Below are 27,760 nucleotides of genomic sequence, written 5' to 3'. Positions count from 1 at the left end.
AAATACTAAAATCCGAATGAATTTGAATTTTAATGTTTTGGTAACATTGACCAATGAGACGATCCGATGTTTGGTGTAAAAAGAAAAGCAGGCATTTTGGACAGTTAGCCGAAAGAGCACCATCTGCCATTTGAAAGACTTCTATTCACCATACTCTGTCAAAGGTACCTTTTCCATATGAAAAATCTTTGCAGAAGACTGGTGTTTGCAGAAAGATCTACAAATGCAGGAAGATCGACACCAGAGACAGCTGCTGTCTGGTTTTGAAAATTAAGCTGCTGTAAATTTAATAGGGGCTTCACTATTAGTACATTATTATAGAGCGGGAGGTAGATAACAAATCTTTAAAAGAAAGGAAGCTTAGAGTTGTAAGTAGTTGTTGTTTAATGTTCACTTTCAGCATTAAAAAATAAAATTGATATTTTTGTTAAATAGTGGAATTTGGGTAGTTCTCGGTCACTCATACTTTAACAGATTACGAGGAGAGGTGAGCTTTTCTGTGTGTTTGGTTTAATTAGCAGAAGGGTTCACTGACATGTTGTAACAACCTTCCCTCCATCATAAGGTCAGAAGTGAAAATGTTTGCTGATGACTGTACAATGTCCAGTACCATTCATGATTCCTTGGTTAAGGAATCAGTCTGTGGTCTGATGCAGTCAGGCCTAGACAATATCCAAGCTTGGGTTAACAAGTAGCAAGTAACATTCAGGCTACACAAGTGCCTTGGCAATGACCATCTCCAACAAGGGAGAACGTAACTATAATTCCATGACATCATCATCACTAAATGCCCCACTATCAACAGTTATTGACCAGAAACTGAACTGATGTAGCCACAGAATTTATATAGCTAAAGAGCAGATTTGAATCTAGGATTCCTGCGAGTAACTCACTTACCATCCCCCAAAGGCTGTCCACCATCTGCAAATCACAAGTCAAGTGTGACGGAATATTCCCCACTTGCCTGAAGAGTGCAGCTCCAACAAAACTCAAGAAGCTTGACACAACCCAGGGCAAAGCTGCTGGCTTGATTGGCACCCTTCGACAGATATCCATTCCCTCCACCACCAAGGCTCAGAAGCAGCAGCCTATATCATCTATAAGACGCACTGCAGAAATTGACCAAGCGCCATGCAAGAAAGTGACTACTACCATCTTGGAAGACAAATACACAGAACACCATCACCTGCAGTTTCCTCTCAGAGCCACTCAACATCCTGACTTCGAAATACATTGCTGTTCCTTCAATTTGGCTAAGTCAAAATCCTGGAACACCGTCCCTAATGGCTTTTTGGTCTATCTACACCAAACGAACTGCAGCAGTTCAGACTTGACAGTACTCAAAGTCCATGAAATTTAGGCTCTCACTTATTCACTAATTTGGCACGTTTTAATTTTGTGAACAGAAAGATTTGCTGATGTTGGTACTACTAAGTCAGTTGAAAGTCTGTTAATATCATCAACTTTAGCTTATACATTCTTGTATTTACGTACACATTAAACACAGTCTTAAAAGGCAAAATACTGCAGATGCTGGAATCTGAAACACAGAATGCTGGAGAAACTCAGAGGACCTGTGGAGAGAAACAGAGTTAACGTTTCGAGTCTGATATGACTCTTCTTCAGTCCCTATTTATAGGTTTCCTATTGATGGCTAACCCAAAACTTTATTTCTACACTTATCTACTTGATGCATTTTTGTGCTCCAGCTTTGGGATATATAGTGGGGGAAATAACTGACAGGACCTGACAGTGTTTGATCATTTGCAGTGCAGGACTAACTTGATAGCTGTGGAGCTCACACTTCTCATAGGCCAGCTGTCTGGATTGGCAATGCAATACAATCACCACCAAAGTGAAGCAATAAAGCACTCAGTTCAGTATAATTCACGTGTTATTTGGCAGGGGGATGTAAAGAAACGAGGACAACCTCAAATGTTTGAAAAATGAGCATTAAAATAAATGGTGACTAGAAGGGAAATTGGACTTGAAGTATTAATTGCTAATACCATTGGGCTAGTCTTGTAGGTGTGTTACAAATGGTGCACAATGTTTTGTAGCTTCAGTGATGCAGGCAAATTGCACGCAAAATAGAGAAACTGAATTAAGTTTGATTAGGAACACCTAACCACTTCATGGTCCTTTGCCAAAAATGGTTAACTGGAGATAGAATAACTGACCAGTTCTAATAAAGAACAGAAATGATCTAGACTCAGAGGCATAGCATTTGTATTATTTCCTTGATGTCAAACAGCATGAATAAGCAGAGGAACTACTATTCAGCACTTTGAACCTGCTTCTTCAGCTCAACATCTACATCAGTGCTTCTCAAATTATCTTTGGGAAAGGTTTTTTTTAAAAAATCAAACAATTCCTAAAGCAAATCAAATAAACTTTATTTTCTTTGGATTTCCACATAATAAAAGATTCATCTAATCTTCTGCTACCAGAATGGTCAGTTACTGCAAATTATCTTATCATTTTGAAATAATGGGTTAGGATCCTAGCAATCATGTAAGGAATCAATAATGAATTAGGGTTTAAACACTAGTTCCTGAGGAACCGGATTGCTTCTAATGTGTTAAGCACTGAGCAACAACCAATATGTTTCAAATTTTAGAATCTCAAGCTCTATAGTTTGCAGCTGGCTTTAGTTTGGGTCTTCAAACAAAGGAAAATATTATGAATAAGTGCAGACTTTCTTTATTGTCACACATTTAAATTCTCTTACAGTCAGCAATTAATGTACAGCTTTAAGTCCTCAGGCATCAGATGTTGCTCACACTGGGGAAAGCTTGAATAGTACCAACTAGAAAAAGGAACAAAACAATGACTGAAAGGTAGACCAACTGCTGCTTGTTCTATCCTTGACTCAATGTTTAGACAGATGAATTGATAAGACCATTACAGCCAGACAATAAATAGAGGAACTATTCAAGCAAGCATTTGGGTCTTGTGGTGCCATGGTAATGCTCCTACCTCTAGGCCAGGAGTCTTGGTTCAAGCCCCACTTTCCTCAAAAGGTGTGTCATGTCTGAACACAGGTTGATTAACAATAACAAGTGGACAGGGCTTCCCAGTACTTGTTTTATAATTCTTTGGGAAACATAGACATTCCTAGCTAAAATTGAAGAACATATTGTTTATGGCATATAAAATTTCAGAGGTTAATTACATTACACAAGAAATTAAAAAGATAACTAGAGCATTAGATTTCCAACTGGGGACCACAAGATCAAATTTCTGTGCAGCTTGGGCTGACACGAGGACTGTATGAGGAGAATTCTGCATTTGCTGACTTATAAGTATGTCAGGTGATTTATTTTGCTGTAGATCAATAGAAATATTTTCTGGCATATCAAAACTATCTTCCTCCAAAGTCAAAGGGATATATTGCAACAGTGGAAAATTAGGTTTAAAAAAAGAATGTCAATCAGTCCAAACATTGTCCAAGATACTTAGTTAAAATGTTCCTTTGGACTCATCAGGGACCACCTAAAATATTGTTAGAAGCAACAGTATTACCATCAATTTACTGAATGGTTGTCCCAATAAGGCATTAAAAAACAAACAAACATCTTCAGTGAAAAGGTTTATTTTCAGTTGGTGGCCCGAGTGGAATTATGCCTTTGATACATAAGATTCCCATATGCTAGCCAAGTAAAAGCAGCCAAGCAGACATGCATCACTCCATATACAAGCCCAGCACACCACTTAAAAACGTTTCTGCTAATTCAACTAATATCTCTACATAGTCCAGAATAAATATCACAGGAGTTTATTAGTTTATCACCGATACCTTACACCTGCAGACATCTTAGGGTTGGAAAATTCCACGCTTCAAATCAACATTCATTAGAAAAACACTATGCACTTTATAAGTTGCACAATTTGAATCTAGAAACATACAACACTGTGGTAACAACTTCAAATTTCTACAGTGGTCATTATCCAGGCACTGGTTTCAGTACATTGCAACAAATGGTGAGATCAGTAACATATCTGTTCAGCTGTAGTAATAAAAATCATTAAAGAATAAATGGTGATCTTTGGGAAAAGCTATTTTCATAATATAAAGAGCACTATATTCTACAGATTTACCTGGAATGCGGGTCGATGGGACCAAAATATCCTGTGAACCTGTGATGCTATGAGCAGATTGTCCTTATAAACAATTTTCAGTTGCACCAACGTTTTGAACACTATTACTCCCTATACAGACTTAGGCCAAGAGGAAACTGACCCACAAAATTCAGCAGGAGAATTGCAAGTTCTCCAGAAGCAAAGATGGGTTAGTTCAATTGTACATTCAACAAGTTTTAAGACCTCAAGACAGTGATCTCATGCGAGGATCTTTAGGTTATAGCAATCTGGTGTAATTCTGGGCTCTCGCTTGAAAATTCTTAAGACAAACAAGATCTTGAAAGCAGTTCAAACATGCAATTTCTAAAGCATTAATTTCTCTATATAGGAGACCACTGGGAAGCTAATCTGAGACGTCAGAAATCTGAGTTTCCACACTTGCGCAAAGCACTTTTTTTAAAAGCCAATTGTAACTTTTGCCCTGTAGGAAATGTTAGAGGAATTACTTCTTCAACCTTCCTCACAGAACCAGTGATAAAATAATTTAGTGCTACAACACAACTAGTTAAACCAAAGTATTAGCCACCAATGTGTCAATTTTCAGGTAAATTCACATTTGTTCGCGACCAGAATAAAAAGGAAGTAGGACTGAGAAAGGAACTCCCAGCACCAATCATTCAAATATGCATTGCTTTGAACAAGACGCTCCAACAGATAAACTGAAGCTTCTTTACAGCCTTAGTATCAACACAAATATGACAACAGCTTTATAGATCCAGGTCCTCTTGTCATCCTGGCCCCAAGCAATGTCAACAAAGGTCAACTTGGCAGTTCCTATTTACTCAGTTACCATCCTGACTTTACCAACACTCTCCAACTTAACTCTACACCTGCACACAGTAAATAACTCAATTTCCAAAAGCACACTAGCACATTATGGACATCTACAATGTTACTACATGAGAATTGGAGACAGTTTCCGAATACAGTGCCTCTTGGGCAGCATTGCATCAAAGGTAGTGAACAAGCAGGCGATTAGATGAAGCAGCAGAACATAAATAATTTCAGAGGTGGTTAAGTGAATGACTTTGCCTCAAGCTTGTTATAGGCCATCTTCAAATAGTTTTCTGCATTCACACTTTATCTTAAAGGCTTAAATCAGTAAGCAATGCTTTTAACCTAAACATTACAACAAGAATCCACTCCATCTTTCAAATGGCATTAATTGCTATAACTGAATTACTTTGCAAATATATTTTGTAAAAATGTACATTAGGATGAGTGAGTTAGTTCTTATGATATGTATATTTGTGCACAACAGATTGCTTCCACACATCTGGAGACCTAGAAAATTCCAACCCTTAGATCAACTACTTCTTAACCCACACCCTCTCAGACAGTCAGATCGCACCAGGAACCAGAGATCACACATTGTTTAATCTCTCTAATTCACTGATTATTGGAGCGTATCTTTGGAGCCCTTTGTAGTGATAACCAGGCCTGTCGAGAAAAGTTATTTTGTTTTAATGCTTCTTTCCCTTAACCCAACTGCTTATCTGGATTCTTTGTAGTTACTACTCTCACATTACTTTTGACCGAGAAGAGGGTAAGGCCAAGTAGATTTGTTAGGGGTGTTTCATTATCCCTACTTATGTGATCCAAATTGATATGCCCCCAAGTATCTAACATAAATCTATAAGACCACCTATTAGATACTTCCTCGAGGCCAAGTTTTAAATCACTGACATTGAGCTTGTGGCTCTTTTCTGTAGTTCCTCCAGTGCTACAGTGTATCCTTAGTGCTTTGTGACCAGATCTAAGCAGAATTCAGTTGTAGGTGAGCTCTACTGACACTCTCTTATTTTGGTTATGGACTTTAACAGCTAATAGAATCAGTTTGATGTTCAGCACTGAATCAATAAAATTTCTTATGGTGTTATTCTTAGCTAGGGCAATGTGATTACATATGGAATGCCAAACGTGGCTTTAAAAAACTCTCCTTGAAAAATTTAAGCAATTAAGAATATTAAAATCTTCATGCTATTAGTCTGATCATTCACAGGCTTACCAGTAAACAATGACTTAACTCCTTGCATTTGAAACAGTTGTATCTGTTTCACAAAATAATTTAGATTAATAGCACATGCCAAAAATCAAGCGACAATAACTATACCTGGACAGAATTGTAGGAATGACTGTACTTTAGAGCTCACACTGCCTTTCAAATTCTCATCTTTATTGTACCTATTATAGTTTGCTGCAAATATTAATAAAAAGGTTATTATAATGCAACCAGATGATCAACTGGAAGAGTAAATGCTAGCCACCAATGAGAGTTCACCAAATAAAATGCTGCACTGCACAAAGTTGCTAGACTAACATCACTGGGTTGGCCTTGCATCTGGGCCCAATAGGAGTGCTTTGAAAGTTCACCTCTTATTATAGAAGAGGCTCATTGATCCAATTATACAGCATTTACAAAATCTGATAATGAGCACTGACTTATTAAAAAGTTAAACATACTGAAAAAAAAATTTAAAAAATTAAAAACTCTTCACATGAAAACAAAAAGTCTTGATCACTTTAAAAGGCCAAATTACATCACCTTAATGAATCTTACAGAATTGAAAAATATGACGGGATCAGTTTTGTACAACATGACAACAGTTTCCATAAAATTCCCTTTTTAAAAAGCATCTTACAACTCCTAATATTTAACCTCAAATCATGATCTGGAGACAGCATCCTAAATAACTAAAGACATAACTAAATATGCTTCAATTTTAATATTAGATATTGATGGTCCTGGCTGTGTTCTGCAAAAATGGGATATGGCACACTTTACAATTCACATGCTGGGAAAAGGTTGAAGAAGAGAATATTGGAAAAGAGGGTGGACGATAATGAGACATTGGCATCTGAGCACTGCAATGTGCAATGCATCAAGATAGCAAAACCTTCTGGAATTTACCGTGCAGAGTATTCCCAAACATATCAATACAAATTATCCTTGGTCATCCAAGTCCTAATTTGCAGAGGCTGACCTAAGTTAGACAATGTAATCCCTATTATAACTGTTGAAAACATACTCCATTTTGGATTTCAGTTTTTCAGATTCATTTTGGCAATCTGTAGCCATAATCACTTAAATGTAACATTCATAACAAAAATATTCAAGCCCAAGCCCCTCAAATGATTACCCTTATAGAATTTACTGAAGTTCTGGTAGAGTTACATGACCCAAATGTGGCAAGTGAAGAACTGACAGTTCATTTGAATCTGACAAGAAGCCAGTGGGATCTGCAGGCAATTAGCAATTACGGATTCAATCAAGATAAAGCAGCCAATCATATTAGAGTATTCTCTCCGACAGCAAACTAACAATTAAAATATAGGTTATCCATCATTTTCAATTAAACTTTACATTGTGCCAGATAAATGATGGGAATTAAGGTCTAAATTGAAGTACTTTCTTAAAAGAATTTTTTTTTTTAAAAGTTTAAATGTTTTGTTTTAAATCATAATTTAAAAAATTTAACATTATACAATTACACAAATCAGGTATCAGGACCAGAAAAGTTTTTCATTGGCTAATTATGAACTTCATTTGCCAATAGAAACTCAGGTGCACCTCACTTGTCAAGGTGCAACTTTTATTTTAAAAAAAGGTTTTTACCTCAAAACTGACAGTGCAAGTTCTCATCAGTTTAGAGACTTCTATATGATTACACTGCATTTGAGTGCAGAGAGTTGCAGAGTAATAATGACAATGGTCACTAACGGTTTCACTATCATTGCCACCATGAAACATGGGCCATTAGTGGATTTGGAGTTATGCAAAATAGATACAGGTGGACAAAAGGAATCGTCTAAATTCTAAGATAAACAAATTTTAAACTGCACCCAGACACAGACAAAACATTTACCGGGTTAAATTTTAGGCCGGTCATTGGTAATATGTTCCGACTAATTTGACAATATGATTTACACTCAAAGATATTTTAAAAATTCCTTTCTTGATTAGATTACACTCCAGCTAATAAATAGTTTACTGGATAAATACAGTACTTAGTGTGATACTAAGCAATAGAGACCAGAATGACTGTAGATGCAATCCCTGATCTGTATTAGATGAAGTACTCCCAGCTGAACATGTCAAAGTCAAACAACATACAAGAACACTCTGCCTCAGCTCATCCACTGAAACACACTTGAAAGAAGTTGCTAAGGACCATTGTCCTATTCTTGGTTCTATTTTGAAGACATCAGAATGTCTTTAGAAATTAGAGAATTTGACAAAATATATACACAGATATACCTAAGCAAAATAATTGAAATAATATTAAAAAAGTAAGTGTGATATGCTAATAATTTAGGAAAATTATAAAGCAAATGACTTGGGAATTTGCAGAGCTTAGTATCAGTCAATTGCACAAGTGTATAATTGAAAGGAAATAGTCTGGCAGAAGAAATTTCTTATCCTGTTTTGTTAACTAATCTAATTCTGGATACTGGCCCAAGGTATAAGGAGTCTGCTCCATTCTTTAATTTGTAATCTAGTTCCTAATGCAATCAATGACTGTACGGGAACCCAGCAGATAAACTAATAAACGCAACCTGAGAAGGGTGAGAACAGGCAGCAAGAAAACTGGAAGGAACCAGGGGGACCTTGAGAGAGAGGTGAGCAAGCATCAGCAGGGTTGTAGACCACAATCTTAGTGGCTAGTCTCGGAGATCGAAGGGCAGAGGAAAAGGAGAGTGCTGGGATTTTACTGTTCTTTGCGGAGATAAACGAATGCTCTATTTCAAAGAGAGAGATGAAAACACATTAAAAGGAACACAAGATGGAAAGAGGCACAGAAACATAGCCCATTGCAAAGATATGAACTCAAGTGATCTATCAAAGAAACAGTTTAGCTTTAACTTAAGTTGTATAACCACGGATGACAATATTGAAAGAGTGAGTCATCATCAAAGTCACTTTAAGAAAAAGCAATGAGAGTTTCTAATGTACCCTCATTTTGATTTTGCCTTTTTCACTTTTTATTAGGAAGCTTTTTAATTATGTATATCATGGGGGAGCTGACTGTGAAAATTACTTGATAAATAATGTAAAGGAACAGAATTAATATTTAGTAATTAGCCAATAGCATTTCAGATGTGCTAATGGATAGATTGAACAAAAGGATTTTATTTTCTTAAAGGAACCCCAACAGAAGACTTCCTCTTCATATTACATACGCAAAATAAGTTTATACAACGCTGACATTTTCTTTTGCACAATAGCAAATTTCTCATAACTGGGGTTCGGTTTCTGGGAGTACATTACAGATAGTATTTAAAATGGATCTATGCAAGTAAAATTTAAAACAAAGCATGTCATGTTGTAAAATACACTTAATGATATTGTGTGGATGACAATAGACTAAAGCATTCCCATCACATGTAAATCATCTCCGCTCTTTTAGAAAAATACAATTTTCATAATACCTCTTCTCCAATTTATAAAAAAGTTGAAGCATATTCAATGCTGAGTAGCTCTATAGCCCTCTATTAAGAGATCATTACTGTCCAACACATTTATGTCTTACCTCAAGCTATTCAAAGAAAGGAAGGGAATGGGCGTGAAGGAAAATGAGGAAGGAAAAAAGACTAGTACAAGCAGTGAGAAGCTACAATGCCCCTCCCAATGTTCACAAAACATCAAAAGATTGGACATAAAGACATGGATTCAATAGCTCATTAGCAAGACTCAGTTGGTAGGAAAATTCACAAGAATTTGATGAGTTCTTTCGAAATGTATAGGGCCAAGTCCCCATTATGAAATAGCTCTAAGCACAGCCCTCAATCCAGAAACTGTTTTTTTAAACAGTGAATTGACTTTTCACAGATGACGCTGTTATGTAGTTAACCTTCTAAAATAAATTAGGACTGATTTAATGCTTTTAAAAGTCAACCTGGTTGGGAGTAATCATCCTGAAAAGGTGTTAAAATACATTGATAATTATAATTAAAAATAAATTGAAGGTCCTTTGCTCACTATGATTCACATCACTGCATATTTCAACATCCAAAGATGGTCAAAGATCTTTATTCAAGCAGCACATTTGTGGAGCAAAAGGTTAAGAGCCATTAGTGTGGCATTCTGCTCCAATAAGATGATCAGGAATTATTGTTCAGACCACTTGGTCTGTGCAATACAAATCTGGTATAGTAGTAGTGTCCCTACCCTTTGACTGGGAGGCCTGCGTTCAAAGTTACACCTGCACCAGAGTTGTGTAATAACATCTCTGAACAGATTGGTTAGAAAAATAAACTTTTAAGAATTATCTTAAAAAACATTTGCCTTCAGTACATTCTTAGACTATGATTTGGAGGTGCTGGTGTTGGACTGGGGTGTACGAAGTTAAAAATCACACAACACCAGGTTATAGTCCAACAGGTTTATTTGGAAGCACTAGCTTTCAGAGCACTTCTCCTTCCTCAGGTGGTTATGGAGATTATATCACAAGGACAAAGCAGTCCAATATATTCTGCTGATATAGATGCGATAAGGTCCAGTCCAATAGAAACTGGCAGCTCTCAGGAACCCAAGTGGTTAATCATGCAAGTCTAACTGTCAAGTCTCAGGTGGCTAGCTGATCATTGGCATCATCATTTGAGCTCAATTTCCTATTTACTTGACATTTACCTGCATGTGCCTTCTCAGTGTGGTCATCAAGATCTTAAGTAAAAGCCAAGTTTTGACCTACATTTTAAAATACAGGCTCCAATAATAAACAGCAACTATCTTGTTGCAAAGTGAACATGACCTACTGGCAGAGAAAACCCGACCAAACATTATAACAAAATTGCAAGAGTGACCTTCAAGGAGATAATAAACTAAGTTATATTTTAAAGAAAGAGAACAGTTCTGGCAAGACAAGTTAAAGTTAAAATTTTATCTGTGCAAATAGATGGTCTGACTGAAGCAGCAATTCAGGGAACGTCCCACATGGGAGGGAGGGGATTGCTCTGGTTGCCTGCCTCCCTTCTGCTGTCTTGCCAGTTTCTGGCAGCATCAAGAGGAAGCATGTGGCATCCACTGGTACCAACAATACCTTCTGCAAACTCAATGCTCTATAGGATTTATCATGTATTGTATAAAGAGCATGATTTCATTCAAGTCTCCATGAAATTGATTAGATCCAATGAGAATATTTTTAGTGATGCTTTTTTAAAGACAATTGATGGCATCATCACTAATTTAACCTTAAAAGGTAAAAGGAAATTACCATTTGCTTTCGGGGGGGGGGGGGGGGGGAGAATGGGAAAAAAAAAAGAGAAATGGGGGTGAAAAAAATCTTAAACCCAACATCTTCTCCATCGATTTCATGAAGTCTCATTGACCCATGTACTGTACATTATTCAATAGGATGAATAGACATGAAATTAACACATAGCCTCTGTAACTGCTCCTTTGATAAATAAGGCTGACCAGCTATTCAACATTCTGTCTCTCACTCTCTCTGGCAAGCATGAGAGTCCTAGAGTTATAGAAATGTACAGCACGAAAACAGATCCTTTGTCCAACTCGACAATGCCGACCACATATCCGGACCTAATCGAGTCCCATTTGCCAGCACTTGGCCCATATCCCTGCAAGTCGAGAGTGTGGTGCTGGAAAAGCATAGCAGGTCAGGCAGCATCCGAGGAGCAGGAGAATCAACATTTCGAGCAAGTGCTCTTCATCAGGAATGAGGCCATATCCCTCTAAACCCTTCCTATTTCATTCAGATGCCTTTTAAATACTGTAAATTGTACCAGTCTCCATCACTTCCTCTGGCAGCTCATTCTATACACTCACCACCGTCTGTGTGAAAAAGTTGTCCCTTAATGTCCCTTTTATACCTTTTCCCTCTCATCCTAACCCTATGCCCTCTAGTTCTGGACTCCCACAACCATTATCTGTCCTACCTTTGGTCCTCATGATTTTATAAACCTCTATATGGTCACCCCTCAGCCTCCGACACTCCAGGGAAAACAGTCCCAGCCTATTCAGCTGAAATCCTCTAAACCTGGCAATATCCTTGTAAATCTTTTCCAAACCCTTTCAAGTTTCACAACATCCTTCCGATAGGAAGACGACCAGAATTGCACGCAATATTCCAAAAGTGGCCAAACAAAGGTCTTGTACAGCCGAAACATGATCTTCCACTTCCTATATTAAATGCTCAGACCAATAAAGAAAAGCTTACCAAATGCCCTCTTCACTATTCTATCTACCTGCTTTCAAGGAACTATGAACCTGCACTCCAGAGTTCCTTGGTTCAGCAACACTCCCATTAACCTTACCATGAAGTGTATAATTCCTGCTCTCTGATTTGCATTTCCAAAATACAACACCTTGCATTTATTGAAAATAAACCCCATCTGCCACTCCTCAGCCCATTGGCCCATCTGATCAAGAAACTGTTTAATTGGAGGTAACCTTCTCCACAGTCCACTACACTTCCAATTTTGGTGTAATCTGCAAACTTACAAATTATACCTCCTATGTTCACATCCAAATCATTTATATGAATAATGAAAAGTAGTGGACCCAACATCGAACCTTGTGGCACACCACGGATCACAGGCTTCCAGTCTGAAAAACAACCCTCTCCCACCACCGTCTATCTTCTACCATCAAGCCAGTTCTTCTTCCAAATAGCTAGTTCTCCCTGTATTCCATGAGATCTAACCTTGCTAACCAGTCTCCCATGAGGAATCTTATAGAATGCCTTACTGAAGGCCATATAGATCACATCCACTGCTCTGCCCTCATCAATCCTCTTGTTACTTATTGAAAAAATTCAATCAATTTCGTGAGACATGATTTCCCACACACAAAGTCATGCTGACTATCCCTAATCAGTCTTTGCCTTTCCAAATGGTGTTTTCCCAACCCTCACTGCTATGTTAGTCCTAATGAACAATCCCTTTTAACAATTTATAAACAGATTTTATTTGCAAATAAAGCACAAAGCAAGTTCTAACACTGGTTTAAAGGCCATCACTATACACTGTGAATTAAAAACAGAAAATGCTGAAATTAATTTAGGCAACATCTGTTATCAAAGAAGCAAAGATGATGTTTCAAGTTGATGATATCTCATCATTATAAATTGAGAGATTTCCTCACAACAGTCACCATGTAACAAATAAAAAGCAACCCCATTAATATGACTACAGAGGTGTTCCCACCATTTGTGCTGCCAGTCACCAAGTGCTAAGTTGCTTTTACAAATAGCAACAGTATAACAACCGGTAACTGAATCTGTAGGGTAGCTTGTAATTATATTGTTGAATGCCACTTCGACCCAATTGATATTAAGACTGAAATAAGAATTGCTCTTAATGCAGGATGTGGCCAATTAGCTAGAATAAAAGATGCACTTTACCAAATGTTTCTTCCTTGTGATGGATAGATTGTTTCGTTTTTAGTGCATCAAATTCACTGAAATCAGAACTTTGGAACATTAATCATAACCTGATTAGAAAAGAACTGGAAGAAAAAAAGAATTAACTCACTTCCAAAATGTCCTCTTCAAAATCCCATGCCAATTTACTATTTTATTTGTAGGGTTTCCATGTTATGTTCATGATCCAAACATCCATAGGCCCAAATATCTCAAAACATGTATTATTATAATGGCAGTTGTAGCAAACCATTCATTGGTGTTTTGAGGCTAAGAGGTCTTTCAGCACATCCACATGTAACGTTGGAAGACCTTTTGCATCAAAGTAGAAGGATCCTAGGTTTTAGAGCGGATGTGGCAAGACAGGCTTATTTTGAAGTGACTGGCAGAGCATTTGTATGGGAAGTTGCAGCTTACTTCTTCAAAATCTGAACTACTTAATTTCTGGGAATCAATATGTACTGATATTTGATCTCCACAGAGTAGGATACATCAGAACTACACAAACAATGCAATGTGAAATAAACTTGCACTTTAAAACTCAACATATCACATATCTCAATGGGCCACGCTTACAAGCTATCCTGTGGTGCACAGGCTGTTGCCATTACAAATACAACAAAATGCCATAATAAAGATGAATCAGAGGTTCATATTTGTTGTGGTAACACTGAGGGAGAAACACCCTACTCTTAAAAGTAGTGCCAATGGACAATTTGCCCAACAGAACTACTGGAATAGACAGCAAGAGTTTTAATGTGCACAATCCTAGGAAATGTCACTCAACCACAACCTTCTGACTCAAGAGACAAGTGTGCAGTCACCTGAGTGAAAATAACATTTTACAGCTCCAAAAGCAAGTTACCCTGAAGGATCAGTGGGAAATAAAAAATCACAAATGAGTTAGACTTTCTTCCAAAGTAGTATGAACTCTCCCAAAAGCTATTTACTCTTACTGTTCTATGCTCAACTTTTCAAAGCAAAGTTCCAAAGCCCACTTCCTGGTCATAGCCAAGGTCACCTCTACACTACTGATGTGCCCCAATGCTTATGCAATTTCAATTCAAGCATTATTGAAACTCCTTTTCAACCTATACGCTACACAAACTCCAAATAACTCAATTTCCCGCTAACAACCCTAACAATTTTTGCCTGCTCACCAATCAGATCCTCACTTATACTATGCTGGTTCCCCATCTCCCAAAACAATTTTAGTTCTGTATATCTGTGAACTCTTCAATTTTTTTCTTCAATCTAACTCTGTAAATTATTCCCTCCATTTCCACTATGTGTGGTGGAGCATTTAGCTACTTCAGTTCTATTCTTCTACCAAACTCCTTCCAAACTTCTACAGCAATCGCAAAATCTGTTTATTCAGTCATGCATATGACCACATAGTCTATTTTAACTGTCCCACACGTCACAAGTTTCTACCTATACTGAAACTATGTAAACGGAAGTTAATCAAATGTAGTTAAGCCATCGGAAGATTCTAGGTTTAAAAGCTCAGTCTGAGTTCATTCAACTAACTAAGAGGAGCATCAAGGGTGCTATTATTAGTTAAATCAGGCTGGGAGAGGACGCAACTAGATAAAGAAAAAGTCATCATTCCTACTTGCAATCACTATTAATACACCCCTAATGGGAAGTGTTTGTGAATTCGGTAAATATTAGCAAAGGGCAGAGACAGCTTTGGCTGCAAAACTCCTTACCTAGGTCTGCATACTTTAGCAGGGTATCAGACTGTAATTTATGCCCATGAATATTACTCAGTGAACATTTTGCAGGGAGAAAAGACAACCAAATGATCACTGGCATCATAAAATTGAGTTCTGATCAATCAGAAGTTGGAGAGCCAACTTCAAAAAGCCAAGAATAGAACTGGGTCACGTGAGACTGGAAACAAAGGTTTGTAGGCAAAAGAGTAGCTGTACAATTAGCTACCTTCAATAAAGGAGATTGTTCAGGCATAGCCAAGATATATAGCTTCAAAATGGAAAGGCAGAACCAACCAGAGCTTCCTGGATAATCAAAGGAGATAGAAATGAAATTAAAGAAGAAAAACTATGTTTACGGCAGTTGGCACATAGTAAACGTAATTGAGAACCAAACTGAATACTGACAGTCAGAAGGGAGAAGGGATTAAGAACATAAAAAATAAGAACACGAATAAGCCATTCCAATCAAGTCTGTCTGCCGTTCTATAAGATCATAGCTGTTCTGCTTCTCGTGCTTCAGCTCTGCTTTCATGCCAGATTATTGTAGCCCTCAACTTCTTGGCATTTGAAAAATGTATATTCCTCCACTTTAAATGCTATTAGTGATCTAGCCTTAGCAAATGAGATCCAGTTCTGGAAGGTGAAATTTGTATCTCAGTTCAAATAAGGAACACTGGTTTAAAACTATGTCCCCAAACTAGAGATTCCCAAACAAACGGAAACATCTTCTCAACATCTAACCTAACAAGCCCTGTCACCATCTCAAAATCTTAGGATTAGAGAAAAAGATTCACAGTTGACACAGAAATCCCAAAGTCTTCTATAAGCACATCAGAGGATGCGGAAAAAGGAGGTAGAGCCATTTAGGGAACAAAATGTGGACTTACATATGAACAAAGAGGAGTTAAATTAATAGTCTGTCCTACCCACGAGGCAGATGCTGACCAGGCCATGGTAAGAGGGGAGGAAACTCAGTCAGTAACTGGGTTTAATATTGATATGGAAGTGATATTAGATATTGGATTGGCTGTTGATACCTAAAGTTCGAAACGCATTAAGTGTAATGAAGGAAACGAGAGCAGAAATTTCAGGGCACTGGCAATAATGTTTCAACCTTATTTGGGTTCAGAGGTGGTGCCGGAGATCTAGAATCATGTTTATAATTTTCTTAGAGTTCTTTGAGGCTATAACAAATAAACAGAGTTGATAAAGGAAAACCGAAAGATATGATGTATTAGGATTTACAGAAACATTCAATAAGATGCAACATAAAAAGGTAATAATACAAGATACGAGCTCACAGTATTGAAGGTAAAGTACTAGCATCAATTGAAGATTAGTTAACATATAGAAGACAGAATCAGGATTAATGTGTCTTTTTCAGATTGGAAACTGTAAGTAGGAGAATATCTCAAAGGGTCTGTGCTAAAACCTCAATAAATTACTATGTTAATGACCTGGAAGAAGGGAAAGTGTAATGCATCCAAATTTGCTAACAATACAAAATAAAATGGGCTGGCATGTTGCAATGAAGACAAAGAATCTGCAAAGAGAGAGAAGTTAGTTAAGTGGGTGGCCAAAAACCTGGCAGATGGACTTTAATGCTGGAAAGAGTTAGGTCATGCACTTTGATTGTAAGAATTGTAAGAGAGACAGAGTCCAAAAATTATAACACAGAGGGATCTGAGTACTGTTGATATGATGAAACAAAAACATGCAGGTGCAACAAGTAATTAAGAAAGCAAATGAAAATTTGGCTTTTATTACTAGAGGTTAGAATATAAAAATAGGTATCTTGTTATAACCATAGAGGGTGTTGGTGAGGCCACACCTGCGGTACTGTGTAGTTTTTGTCCCCATGTTTAATAAAGGATTTACGGGCATTGGAGCTAGCTCAAGTGATTCATTAGGCTGATTCCTGGATTGAAAGGATTGTCAAAGACAGCTAAACTTTATTTACTTAAGTTTAGAAGAATGAGGGGTGATCTAATGGAACATACAAAGATGTATGAGGCTTGACAGAGTAGATCCTATGAAGAGGTTTCCGCTAGTGGAGAATCTCTAAATAGGGGAAACATATTTACAACTGAGACGCAAAAGAATTTATTCCGTTAGAGGTTGGTTACTGGTTGAAATTTTCTACTCAGGAGTTGTGGAGGCTAGATCACCATAAACAAATGAAGAGGAGCTAAACAGATTTTCTTCAGAAATCAATGAGTTGTGTAGTCAAAAGAAATATGTAACTGAGACAGGACAATCACTTCTGAATGTGAAATTACGATATGCTAGTCAGAGTAAGAAGGTTTACTGCTCTAATTTATACTGTACATTAATACAGACATCTTTCTTCTTTCCAAAGGTTTTTAAACACAAGTTTCTTTTTTGTCTTGCTACAGCCCCAGATTTTCGTGACAACATTCAAATAAATAATGGAGGAAGTTTCTTGTTTCAACATCAAGATTTCAGTATGCATTTAATTTTATTCTGAAATACCTTGAGAAACGCTATGTGGCAAGTCCTTAAAAAGCAAGGCTTTCTTCCAACTTGCATTAATTTCACCTCAAATTCTTTTTTTTTATTTGGCATACCATTCCTGGTTGAGTAGATGGCAGATAGCATGCTCCTGGCTCCTGTAAATGGCTTTATTTTGACCTTTAAAACCTGCAGTGAATCAGTTTTTGGACAAATTGCAACAGTGCCGACCAAACTCCCTCCCTTCATGGAAGATCCTTGCTCTGAAACCATGGCCAAGATCAGGATCTCACTATGCTGTTTATCATTCCTAGAAATAAACTGGAGAACTGGGAAATGGAATTTATGACAATGAGCCAGGTCCATTTGCATTAAAGAATGGTCAAGAAACTGAGCTTATCAGATTTGAACTTTTGATTATCTACAAAGTTTTTTGAAATGCTCTTTAGATACTAAGTTGACAAGTTCCCATTTGAAATTCAAGATTTCAATTGCGAAAGTATTTTCAATTGAAATACAATTGTCCATGTTTGGAGAAAAGCAGCTAATAACTGAGAACTCCAATATTTAAAAATCTTTACACAGCACCTCTGTGCAGCACACAAACTCTGGATGAATAACAAGATTTGAGAAATTAGAAGCTCAAAATACACGAAATAGATGTAATGATAATGATATTGGGACATTACTTCCATTGGTCAGTCAGCTGTTAGTTTCTCACCTCTGGTGTCTGCGAGATTGCTCTGTGTTGTTGTGCATGGCGTCTCAGTTGAAGACATCTCTGTAATTCGGTGTCCTGCGCACATGGCTTTCAGCATCTGGAAAACTGCCAATGGAGCCACATTCATCTTCAACAAATCCACAATTATCCTGACAGGTGAGAAACAGACACAGCCATCAGATGAACAAGATCCTTCCAAAACTCAGCAGATGATAGTCACAAAATCAATGAGCCTTGCTTGAAGTGTCACCTCAAGGGACATCACAAGGATGAACAGTACAGTTTACAGTACAGGAAAATCTTGAAAAGCATTAAGAGTAACTTAAATAAATCACAAAATGTCCCCAAAATTGTATGCTCATTTAAAAGACAAAGAGATATCAAATTGTTCAAAAGACAAGGCGAATGATTGGGAGGTTTTGGCCACTGATCTAAAGAAAGGTTGAGATAACTCAACCTGGCGTTATTGAGGCAAAACAAATTACCTTAACCAAGCTCTGGAGCTTTTTAAAAATTAACCCTGAAGTAAAATGTATGGAAGATAAATGCATTTTTCTGCTGAATCAGGAGAAACGTTTGGACATGAGAACTGTAGAATAAATGCAACTTATGTAGCATGATCCCTCCACCATCCAGCACCGCAAATAATGAGCTCAAAAAGAAACAAAAGAACTCAGATTTGTAGGCTGAGTCTTTAGATAATGCACGCTACATTAAGTAACAAAAATGCTTATGTGAACTTCTTATAAATTTAGCCTAATGACAGGGTAAGTGCATGCCAAACACTCATTAGGCCAAAATAAAAAATGGGGGTACAGTCAATCAGGCAGCATCTGAGAAGCAGGAGAATCGACGTTTTGGGCATAAATCCTTCATCAGGAATCTGAGCTTATGCCCAAAACATCAATTCTCCTGCTCCTCGGATGCTACTTGACCTGTGCTTTTCCAGCACCATAGAGTCATAGAGATGTACAGCATGGAAACAGACCCTTCAGTCAAACCTGTCTAGTCCCACCTGCCAGCACCCAGCCCATATCCCTCCAAACCCTTCCTATTCATACACCCATCCAAATGCCTCTTAAATGTTGCACACTCTCGACTCTGGTCTCTAACATCTGCAGTCCTCACTTTCTCCAAAATAATAAAAAGGCAAAATAGCAAAAGAAAATGAATGTTTCTGAAAATATACAAATCGGTTAACATTTCAAAATAAGCTTTCAACAAAAATTAAACAGTAATGAGAAAGGACAACCTTAGCATTCAAAAAGGTTACAGGACTGAATGACAATGAAGACAGAGAATGTTACAAGCAGCCCAGAAATGGCAAAGAGAGATAGATAACTTTTCTTTCTGTACAAATCACTGCTACTGAAGGTATTCAAGATAACTGATGAACAAACCTACATTTGTAGAAGTACTTTCATGACCTCATTAAGTCTCATTGTGCTTTATGAAGAATTTGAATGCAACAAGGCACAACAAAACAGCAATGTAATAATGATCACAGGATCTATTTTAATAGTGTAAATTGAGTGATGAATGTTGGTTAGATCTTTAATATCCAAACCAGCGTGCAGATTGGTCTTGAATTAATGTCTCATCCAAGGAAAATGCCATCTCCACAGCACAGCACTCCCATTGTTGAAGAAATTATGTCTGTTTTCTTTTGAGAGGAAAAGTGACTTATTGGAGGTTAATTAAGATAGAATAAATTAACAAACGATTTTCACTGGTGGAATAATCCAGAACATAACTTAAGGTATAACGTTAATATTCAAGGAAGGTTGCTCAAGGGTGTATCAGAAAGCAAATTCCTCTATCCGAAAAAGCACCAGAGTTGAAATAAATTGAAAATGTCAAAAACGAGGTTTTTGGTATACAAGGATAACAATATGTTATGCAACTAAGGCAGGAAAGTGAAGTCAAAATGTACATCAGCTGTAATTTGAATTGTTGAGCATACATGAGGGAGTGAATAAAAAAATCTACTGCTCACAAATGTATTGAAGTGTCAGCCTAGATTATGTGCTCCAATATATAAAAATGTAATAACCAGGAGCAGGAGTAGGTATTTATACCCCTCAATCCTTCAAAGCCAATTAATACAATTGTGGCTGATCTCATCTTGGTCTGAAGTCCAACTTCCTGCCCACTCCCCTTAACTCATTACTAATTAAAACACTGTCTATCTCCTCCACGAACTTATTCGATATCCCAGCATTCGCCACTCTCTACGGTAGTGAATTCCACAGATTCATGACACTTTAAAAGAAAAAATTCTTAGTCCTTTTAAATCTGCTATTCCTTAGCCTAAAACCATGATCTCTTGTTCTAGATTGCCCACAAAGAGAAACATCTACTCTAAGTCTACTTTGTCAATCCCATTTAGCATCATATATCTAAATTAGGTCTACTCACATTCTTCTAAACTCTAAAAAGTATAGGCCTAAACTGCTCACTGTCTCCCCTTGGGACAAACCTTTATCTCTGGAATTAATCCTGCGAACCTATGGAGAGGAATTTCAACTCATGGCTTTCTGACTCAGAGCTGAGAGCGCTAAAACTTAGCTACGGCTAACTGCATGTAAAACTGAAGCACAGCATATATTTCATTGCGCTGACTAGAAGAAAGTGAGGACTGCAGATGCTGTAGATCAGAGTCAAGAGTGTGGTGCTGGAAAAGCACAGCAGGTCAGGTAGTATCCAAGGAGCACGAGAATTTACGTTTCAGGCATAAGCCCTCCATCAGGAATTCCTGATGAAGGGCTTATGTCCAAAAGGTCGATTCTTGTGCTCCTTGGATGTTGACTGTACTGACCGCATACTTTCTATAATAGAGTCATACAGCATGGAAGCGGGCCCTTCAGCCTAATATATCCATGCTGAACAGGTTTTCTAAATTGAACTAGTCCCATTTGCCTGCATTTGGTGCATATCCCTTGAAACTTTTTCTATCCACATAACTGTCCAAATGTCTTTTAAAATGTTGTAATTGTACCCACCTCTATAACATCCTCTGGCAGCTCATAACATACATGCACCACCCTCTGTGTGAAAAAGTTCCCCCTCAGATCCCTTTAAAATTTTTCGCCTCTCATCTCTATCTTTGGGCTCCCCTGGGGGAAAGACCGTAGCTATTCACCTTATCTATGCCCCTCATGATTTTATAAACTTCTATAAAGGTCACCCTTCATCCTCCTATGCTCCAGAGAAACAAGTCCCAGCCTATCCAGCCTCTCCTTATAAATCAAACCCTCCTGTCTCAGTAATAATATTGTAAATCTTTTTTGCACCCTATCTTGTTTAATATCATCCTTCCTATAGCAGGGTGACCAGAATTGTACACAAGACTCTAAATGTGGCCTTACCAATGTCTTGTACAACCGTAACGTGACATCCCAACTTCTGTACTCAATGCTCTGACCGATGAAGGCAAGGCAAATGCTTTCTTCACCACCCTATCTGCCTGTGATACCACTTTCAAGGAACTATGTACCTGCACCCCTAGGTCTCTCTGTTCAACAACACTCCCCAGGGGCCTACCATGAACTGTGCAAGTGCTGTCCTGATTTGTCTTACCAAAGTGCAACACCTCGCACTTCTCTGAATTAAACTCCATCAGCCATTCCTCAACTCACTAGTTCAGTTAATCAAGATCCCATTGACTCTTAGATAACATTATTCACTGTGAACTATACAGCCAATTTTAGCATTATCCAAATCATTTACATAAATGATGAGTAGCAGTTGACCCAGCAGCAATCCTTGCAGCACATCGCTAGTTACAGGCCTCCAGTCTGAACAACAACACTACCATCACTCTCTGTATCCTATGTCAAGCCAATTTTGTATCCAACTGGCTAGCTCTCCCTGGATCCCATGCGATTTAACCTCACTAACCTGTCTACCAGAAGGAGCATTATAAAAGGCTTTGCTCAAACAATCCTATTCAAGAGATAATATTCCATGAATGGCAACTGGTGCTGGATCAGTTATAAATCTGAGATAAATCATTTTTGTTCAGCAAAGGTATTAAGGGATATGGACCAAAGGCAAGTAACTGGAGTTAGGTCACAGATCAGTCATCATCTCATTAAATGGCAGAAAAGGCTCAAGGGGCTGAATAGCCTACCCCTGATCCTATGTTCCTATAAAGATAAGAATTTGCAATGTCTGCATCTTAGCAGCACTGTGGTCCAGATGTTCATTGCTTGAGAAAATAATTTGCTTCATAAGCATCATATTTTACCATTCCACAGACAGGCATTATTTGCTAAGCTATGAAGAATCAATTAAAACCTGCAGGAAAGTTTAATCATATTTCAAGTCAAAGAGCCATTCCAGCATTATCCAATTTTAATTTCAGATTTCCAGGGTTATTTCTCACCTTTGTGATCATTTTCAGACTTACTTAAAGACTTCCTGGTCCATGACAATACCGGCAGCTTGCGTTAGCTCATACAACTCTAGCTCTTCTGCACTGAGAATCTTCTTCTTCTTGACTGCGTATTTCTGTACATTTCCACTGACTGTGGCCAGGAGGGTTTGCTGCGCCTCGAGGCCAGAACTCACAGCCTGCTGTGGTACAGCCATCTGTAATCACTGGAACAATCCTTCGAACTGAAATCCAATCTTCGGGCACTTCACCCGTGGCTGTCGATGACATAATTAAGGTTATCAGGAGGGGTTGGATAGACTGGGACGTTCTTCTTCTGGAGTGTAGGACACTGAGTGGTGATCTTATAGAGGCCTATAAAATCATGAGAGGCATAGATATGGTAGATAGCCAAAACCTTTTCCCCATGGTAGGCAGTTCTAAAACTAGACAGCATATGTTTAAGGTGAGGTGGGAGGGAGGGGGGAAGATACAAAAGGGTCCAGAGGGGGCAATTCTTCCCACACAGAGTCATGAGTGTTTCAAACAGGCCACAGAGGTAGTGGTGGAAGCGAGTACAATTTCATCATTAAGAAACATTAAGACAGGTATATTGATGGGATAGGTATGAAGGGATAATGGAGCAAATGCAGGGCAAATACAACTTGTTTATTGTGAAACTAGGGCAGCATGGGAAAGTTGGGCCAAAGGGCTTGTTTCCATGCAATAGAACCACAGGACTCGAAGTAACAAGGCAATACCTGTATCTCTTGCACTCTAAGATGATGCTCTAAATGGTTACCATACCTCAACCAGCAGGAAGTCTAGTTACAGGTGGTTTCAATCATATCACACTAATTTATTAGTATCTTAACCATTTTATATCCTGCAGTTACTTTGATCAATGTTTTTATGTTTATATAATGAGGGAAGTTCTTTATTAATTTACATGTCCAATTCTTCTATGGAAAGTCTGTTCTACACAAACATTATAAATAGAAAGCGGGCTATACCACCAGTGCTTCATTCGGAAGCTCACTGCAGATGTTACCAAGTATGGTAACAAAACATTTGGAAACAAGCCTTCCAGTTCAGTGAGCAAACCTACATCCAGAACCTCAACCTGAACTACAAATCTTCTCAAAACTTGAAGTATGTTCCAGAATTTGAGGACATATTCTTCACCTTGGTTGCAACCATTATGCTCTATAATTAGTTATTAGGATGCATTAGTACCATGATCATTGAATCCCATTCACTCTTCCTGATATAATATGCAATACCTCTCCAATGGCTTTGCCTTTTCCTACTAAACAGAAACACCACATCATTCTCACAAAATTAACGGAAACGAAGTAGTTTAATGGAAAACTTACGAGGAGAAAGTGAGGTCTGCAGATGCTGGAGATCAAAGTTGAAACTTTATTGCTGGGACAGCACAGCAGGTCAGGCAGCATCCAGGGAACAGGAGATTCGACGTTTCGGGAAGGGCCTGTGCCCGAAACGTCGAATCTCCTGTTCCCTGGATGCTGCCTGACCTGCTGTGCTGTTCCAGCAATAAAGTTTCAACTAATGGAAAACTTACTAAAGAACAAATTTTGCATTATTCATTACAAAATCACTGCATTCATGAAATATAGCTGATGCTGGAAACTCAAAATAAAAACCAAAAAGTGTTGGAAATATTCAACAGGTCAAGGAGAACTTGCAAAGAGAAAACAGGTCGAACATTTCACCAATTCCATTGAAAAGGTCATTGACCTGAAACATCAACTCTGCCTATGCTTTCCTTAGATATGCTGTCTGATCTGAGCATCTATACTTTCTCTTTTCATTACCGCATTAACATTAAGTCTAAGACATGATAACAGTTTTGCATAAAATTAACTTTTACTTATTTGTAGGTATATTGAATGTCATATTTTATAGGAAGGATCATGTAAGAGCTCTTTCTAATGACATGTAGTCAGTAATGATAAACCAGGGCTTAAAACATGAAATTGAAAGCAGGTTCAACAAACTTGTCTTGTGGGGTCCCATAAGGGCTATTTAAAAATGATAAAGTGATTTGATAAAACAAATATTAATGGCTAACTGATGGCTTAACAATTTGGTTCCACTGGTAGGAGAACTCAGAATAAGAGAATATGACCTTTAAGTTATAATTTTTATTATGGTGACCAATTATGCAATTAAGGTAAACAAAGCGGCACGGTGGCACAGTGGTTAGCACTATTGCCTCACAGCGCCAGAAACCCGGGTTCAATTCCCGCCTCAGGCGACTGACTGTGTGGAGTTTGCACGTTCTCCTCGTGTCTGCGTGGGTTTCCTCCGGGTGCTCCGGTTTCCTCCCAGAGTCCAAAGATGTGTAGGTCAGGTGAATTGGCCATGCTAAATTGCCCGCAGTGTTAGATATAGGGGTAAAATGTAGGGGTATGGGTGGGTTGCGCTTCGGCGGGTCGGTGTGGACTTGTTGGGCTAACGGGCCTGTTTCCACACTGTAAGGTAATCTAAAAAAAAAAGCAAAATTGTCCCTCACAAAGAGCAGCAAAAATTTGGAATTCTCCTCCCAAAAAGAGACAAAGGCAGATAAATGAGATTGAGGTACAGATCAGTTCATGGTAAAGCTGAATGGCAGAACAAGTCCAATGGCTAATTTTAAAAATCACACAACACCAGGTTATAGTCCAACAGGTTTAATTGGAAGCACTAGCTTTCCAAATCAATGGCTAATGTCTGTCTCTGGGTTACTACATGCACTGCCACAATATTGTTTTTTCACTACTCTACTATTGATTGAAGCCCAGTTGAGAAAATTGTTTTGTTTTTGTCTGCTATTGAAGTCTACTGCTTGGAATTAAAATACAAAATGTGCTCCAACTACAGCCAAATGATTAGTCTTTACTCAGAGGAATTTAAAATCAACTGTACCATTGACATAAAAAAACGTAATAGGGATACTCGGCAGCCTCTGTAGAGATACATTTGCGATACTCAGCCTCATTTTGCTTTCGGATTATTACTTTTCGAGCAGAATCAGGTAAATATTTTAAATCAAGTTAACATGAATAGTAGATTGAATTAATGCAATATTTAAACACTTGCACCAGAGACAATTCAGCCGGTGAGGAGACCTTCCTCGGATGTACACCGAGCCGCCGCCGCCGCCGCCGCCTTCAGCCGGACTCCGAGACCACCTCTCCTCTCCCCTCCTCCGTCGGGCCTTTGTTGGTTCTCGCCTTCCCCGCAACCCGCCGGCCCTTAGCAACCACCAGCCCTGCGCTTCCTCCACTGCCGCCGGCTGGAAACTGCGGCCTCGCACAAACGGTCCCAGGGTCGCGGGTGCAACGCCGTCTTCCTCCGGGTGCTCGCACAACAGTTCCACCCCCTTGTGGAAACCCCTCTCCCCAGGAGCTGGATCACCAGACTCTCTACTGTTAAATTTATCTCATTCTTTCTATATTTTAAAGCGAGGTATGATCGAATTTCCAACATCTTGAACGTTATCGTTAGTACCGCCTGTGTTGGTTATATTTCTCATAACCATTTTGTTTCTTTTTTGAGCAGAGTGTTTTGACATTCCTGTTCGTTTATTTACTTTTTAATTTCCCCCCCACACTACTGCCTAACTGCGGTAGTGAACCATTGATATTTATTTTGAGAAAGCAATTGATTTATTCCTTCCTCTAAATATATGAGAAAGAAAACGATTTGGTGTTGGACTGGGGTGTACAGAGTTATAAATGCTATAAATTCTGTGTCTTACAATCTTATACTTCACAACCAGCTGATGAAGGAGCAGCAGCGCTCTGAAAGCTAGTGCTTCCAAATAAACCAGTTGGACTATAACCTGGTGCGGTGTGGTTTTTAACTGAGAAAGAAAACGGCTGTGCTGTTTCCTCCAGGGAACAATTTGTGTTTTCAACAGGACCCACAACGACCAGTCCATCCAAGTATATAATGGGAAATGCCAAGTTCAGGTGATCCTCAACACTGAAAAACAATGCCGAAATACTTAATGCTTGAGTACGACGGAATTTATTTGTGTTCAACTGATGAATTTTTGACATGAAAGCACATATGAGAAAAAGGTTTTGAATCCTGTACTGTCCAATATTTTGTTTATTGGGGGAGCCTGTGGGCTGGTTTTTTTTGGTTATTAGATTAGATTACTTACAGTGTGGAAACAGGCCCTTCGGCCCAACAAGTCCACACTGACCCGAAGCGCAACCCACCCAGACCCATTCCCCTACATTTACCCCTTCACCTAACACTACTTCCAGGTGTTTAATGAAAGTACCATTTTCTGAGGTTTAGCAGAAAAGAATTGGCATTGACTGGGGTTGTATAATGTAAGAATTTGAAGGGTTAATCTTCATGTTACATTGATTGCACCAATTCTGATGTCACACAATCTGTGAATGGAGACAAGGAATTCTATCCCAGTGGGGAAAATGTATTTTCTTTTTTAAAAAGTAATATTGAGAAGTGGTGATCGGATTGGGTGGCAAATACCTCAAAATATCAGGAAAATACCACATGGTTGTGGTGATGTAGATCTGACTCTTATTCATGGAGAAGAAATCCAGGAGACAAAAAAATCGAAACTGATGAATTTATCTCTTTACAAGTATTACTGATTTAAGAAGGCACAGACTGTGAGCACTGAAACACTAACTGAATCATAGCAGCAGCTATGGAAGCAGTAAAAGGGCAAGCTTAGCACTCCAAAGTCAAGACCTTATTCAGAAGAATTGGATTACATTCCCTACAGTATGGAAACAGGCCCTTCGGCCCAACAAGTCCACACTAAATCTGTGAACAGCAACCCACCGAGACCCATTCCGCCACAATCACTCCTGACTAATGTACCAAACACTATAGGTAATTTAGCATGGTCAATTCACCTAACCTGCACATCTTTGGACTGTGGGAGGAAACTGGAGAACCC

At 38.4% G+C, this 27,760-nt stretch overlaps 1 protein-coding gene across 5 annotated transcripts in view; it reads right to left on the bottom strand.

The window, feature by feature from the left end:
* mzt2b (mitotic spindle organizing protein 2B) overlaps positions 1 to 26,422 on the bottom strand; it is a 31,304-nt gene extending 4,882 nt beyond the window's left edge. Inside the window, exons 1-5 of one of the 5 annotated variants that reach the window (XM_043716011.1) lie at positions 25,915 to 26,422; positions 22,846 to 23,087; positions 18,435 to 18,583; positions 8,701 to 8,883; positions 6,257 to 6,340 (exon numbers count right to left, since the gene is read on the bottom strand). In XM_043716011.1, coding sequence (XP_043571946.1) covers positions 6,257 to 6,340; positions 8,701 to 8,883; positions 18,435 to 18,583; positions 22,846 to 23,027 — 598 coding nt within the window. In that variant the 5' untranslated portion in view covers positions 23,028 to 23,087; positions 25,915 to 26,422. The remainder of the gene's footprint in view (positions 1 to 6,256; positions 6,341 to 8,700; positions 8,884 to 18,434; positions 18,584 to 22,845; positions 23,088 to 25,914) is intronic. The other 4 variants (XM_043716014.1, XM_043716012.1, XM_043716013.1 and 1 more) reach the window with 4 other exon arrangements.
* Positions 26,423 to 27,760: the final 1,338 nt, after the last annotated feature.

The sequence above is a fragment of the Chiloscyllium plagiosum genome, chromosome 25 (assembly GCF_004010195.1).
Source record: "Chiloscyllium plagiosum isolate BGI_BamShark_2017 chromosome 25, ASM401019v2, whole genome shotgun sequence".
NCBI lineage: Eukaryota > Metazoa > Chordata > Chondrichthyes > Orectolobiformes > Hemiscylliidae > Chiloscyllium > Chiloscyllium plagiosum.
This window is presented reverse-complemented; position numbering and strand designations above follow the sequence as displayed.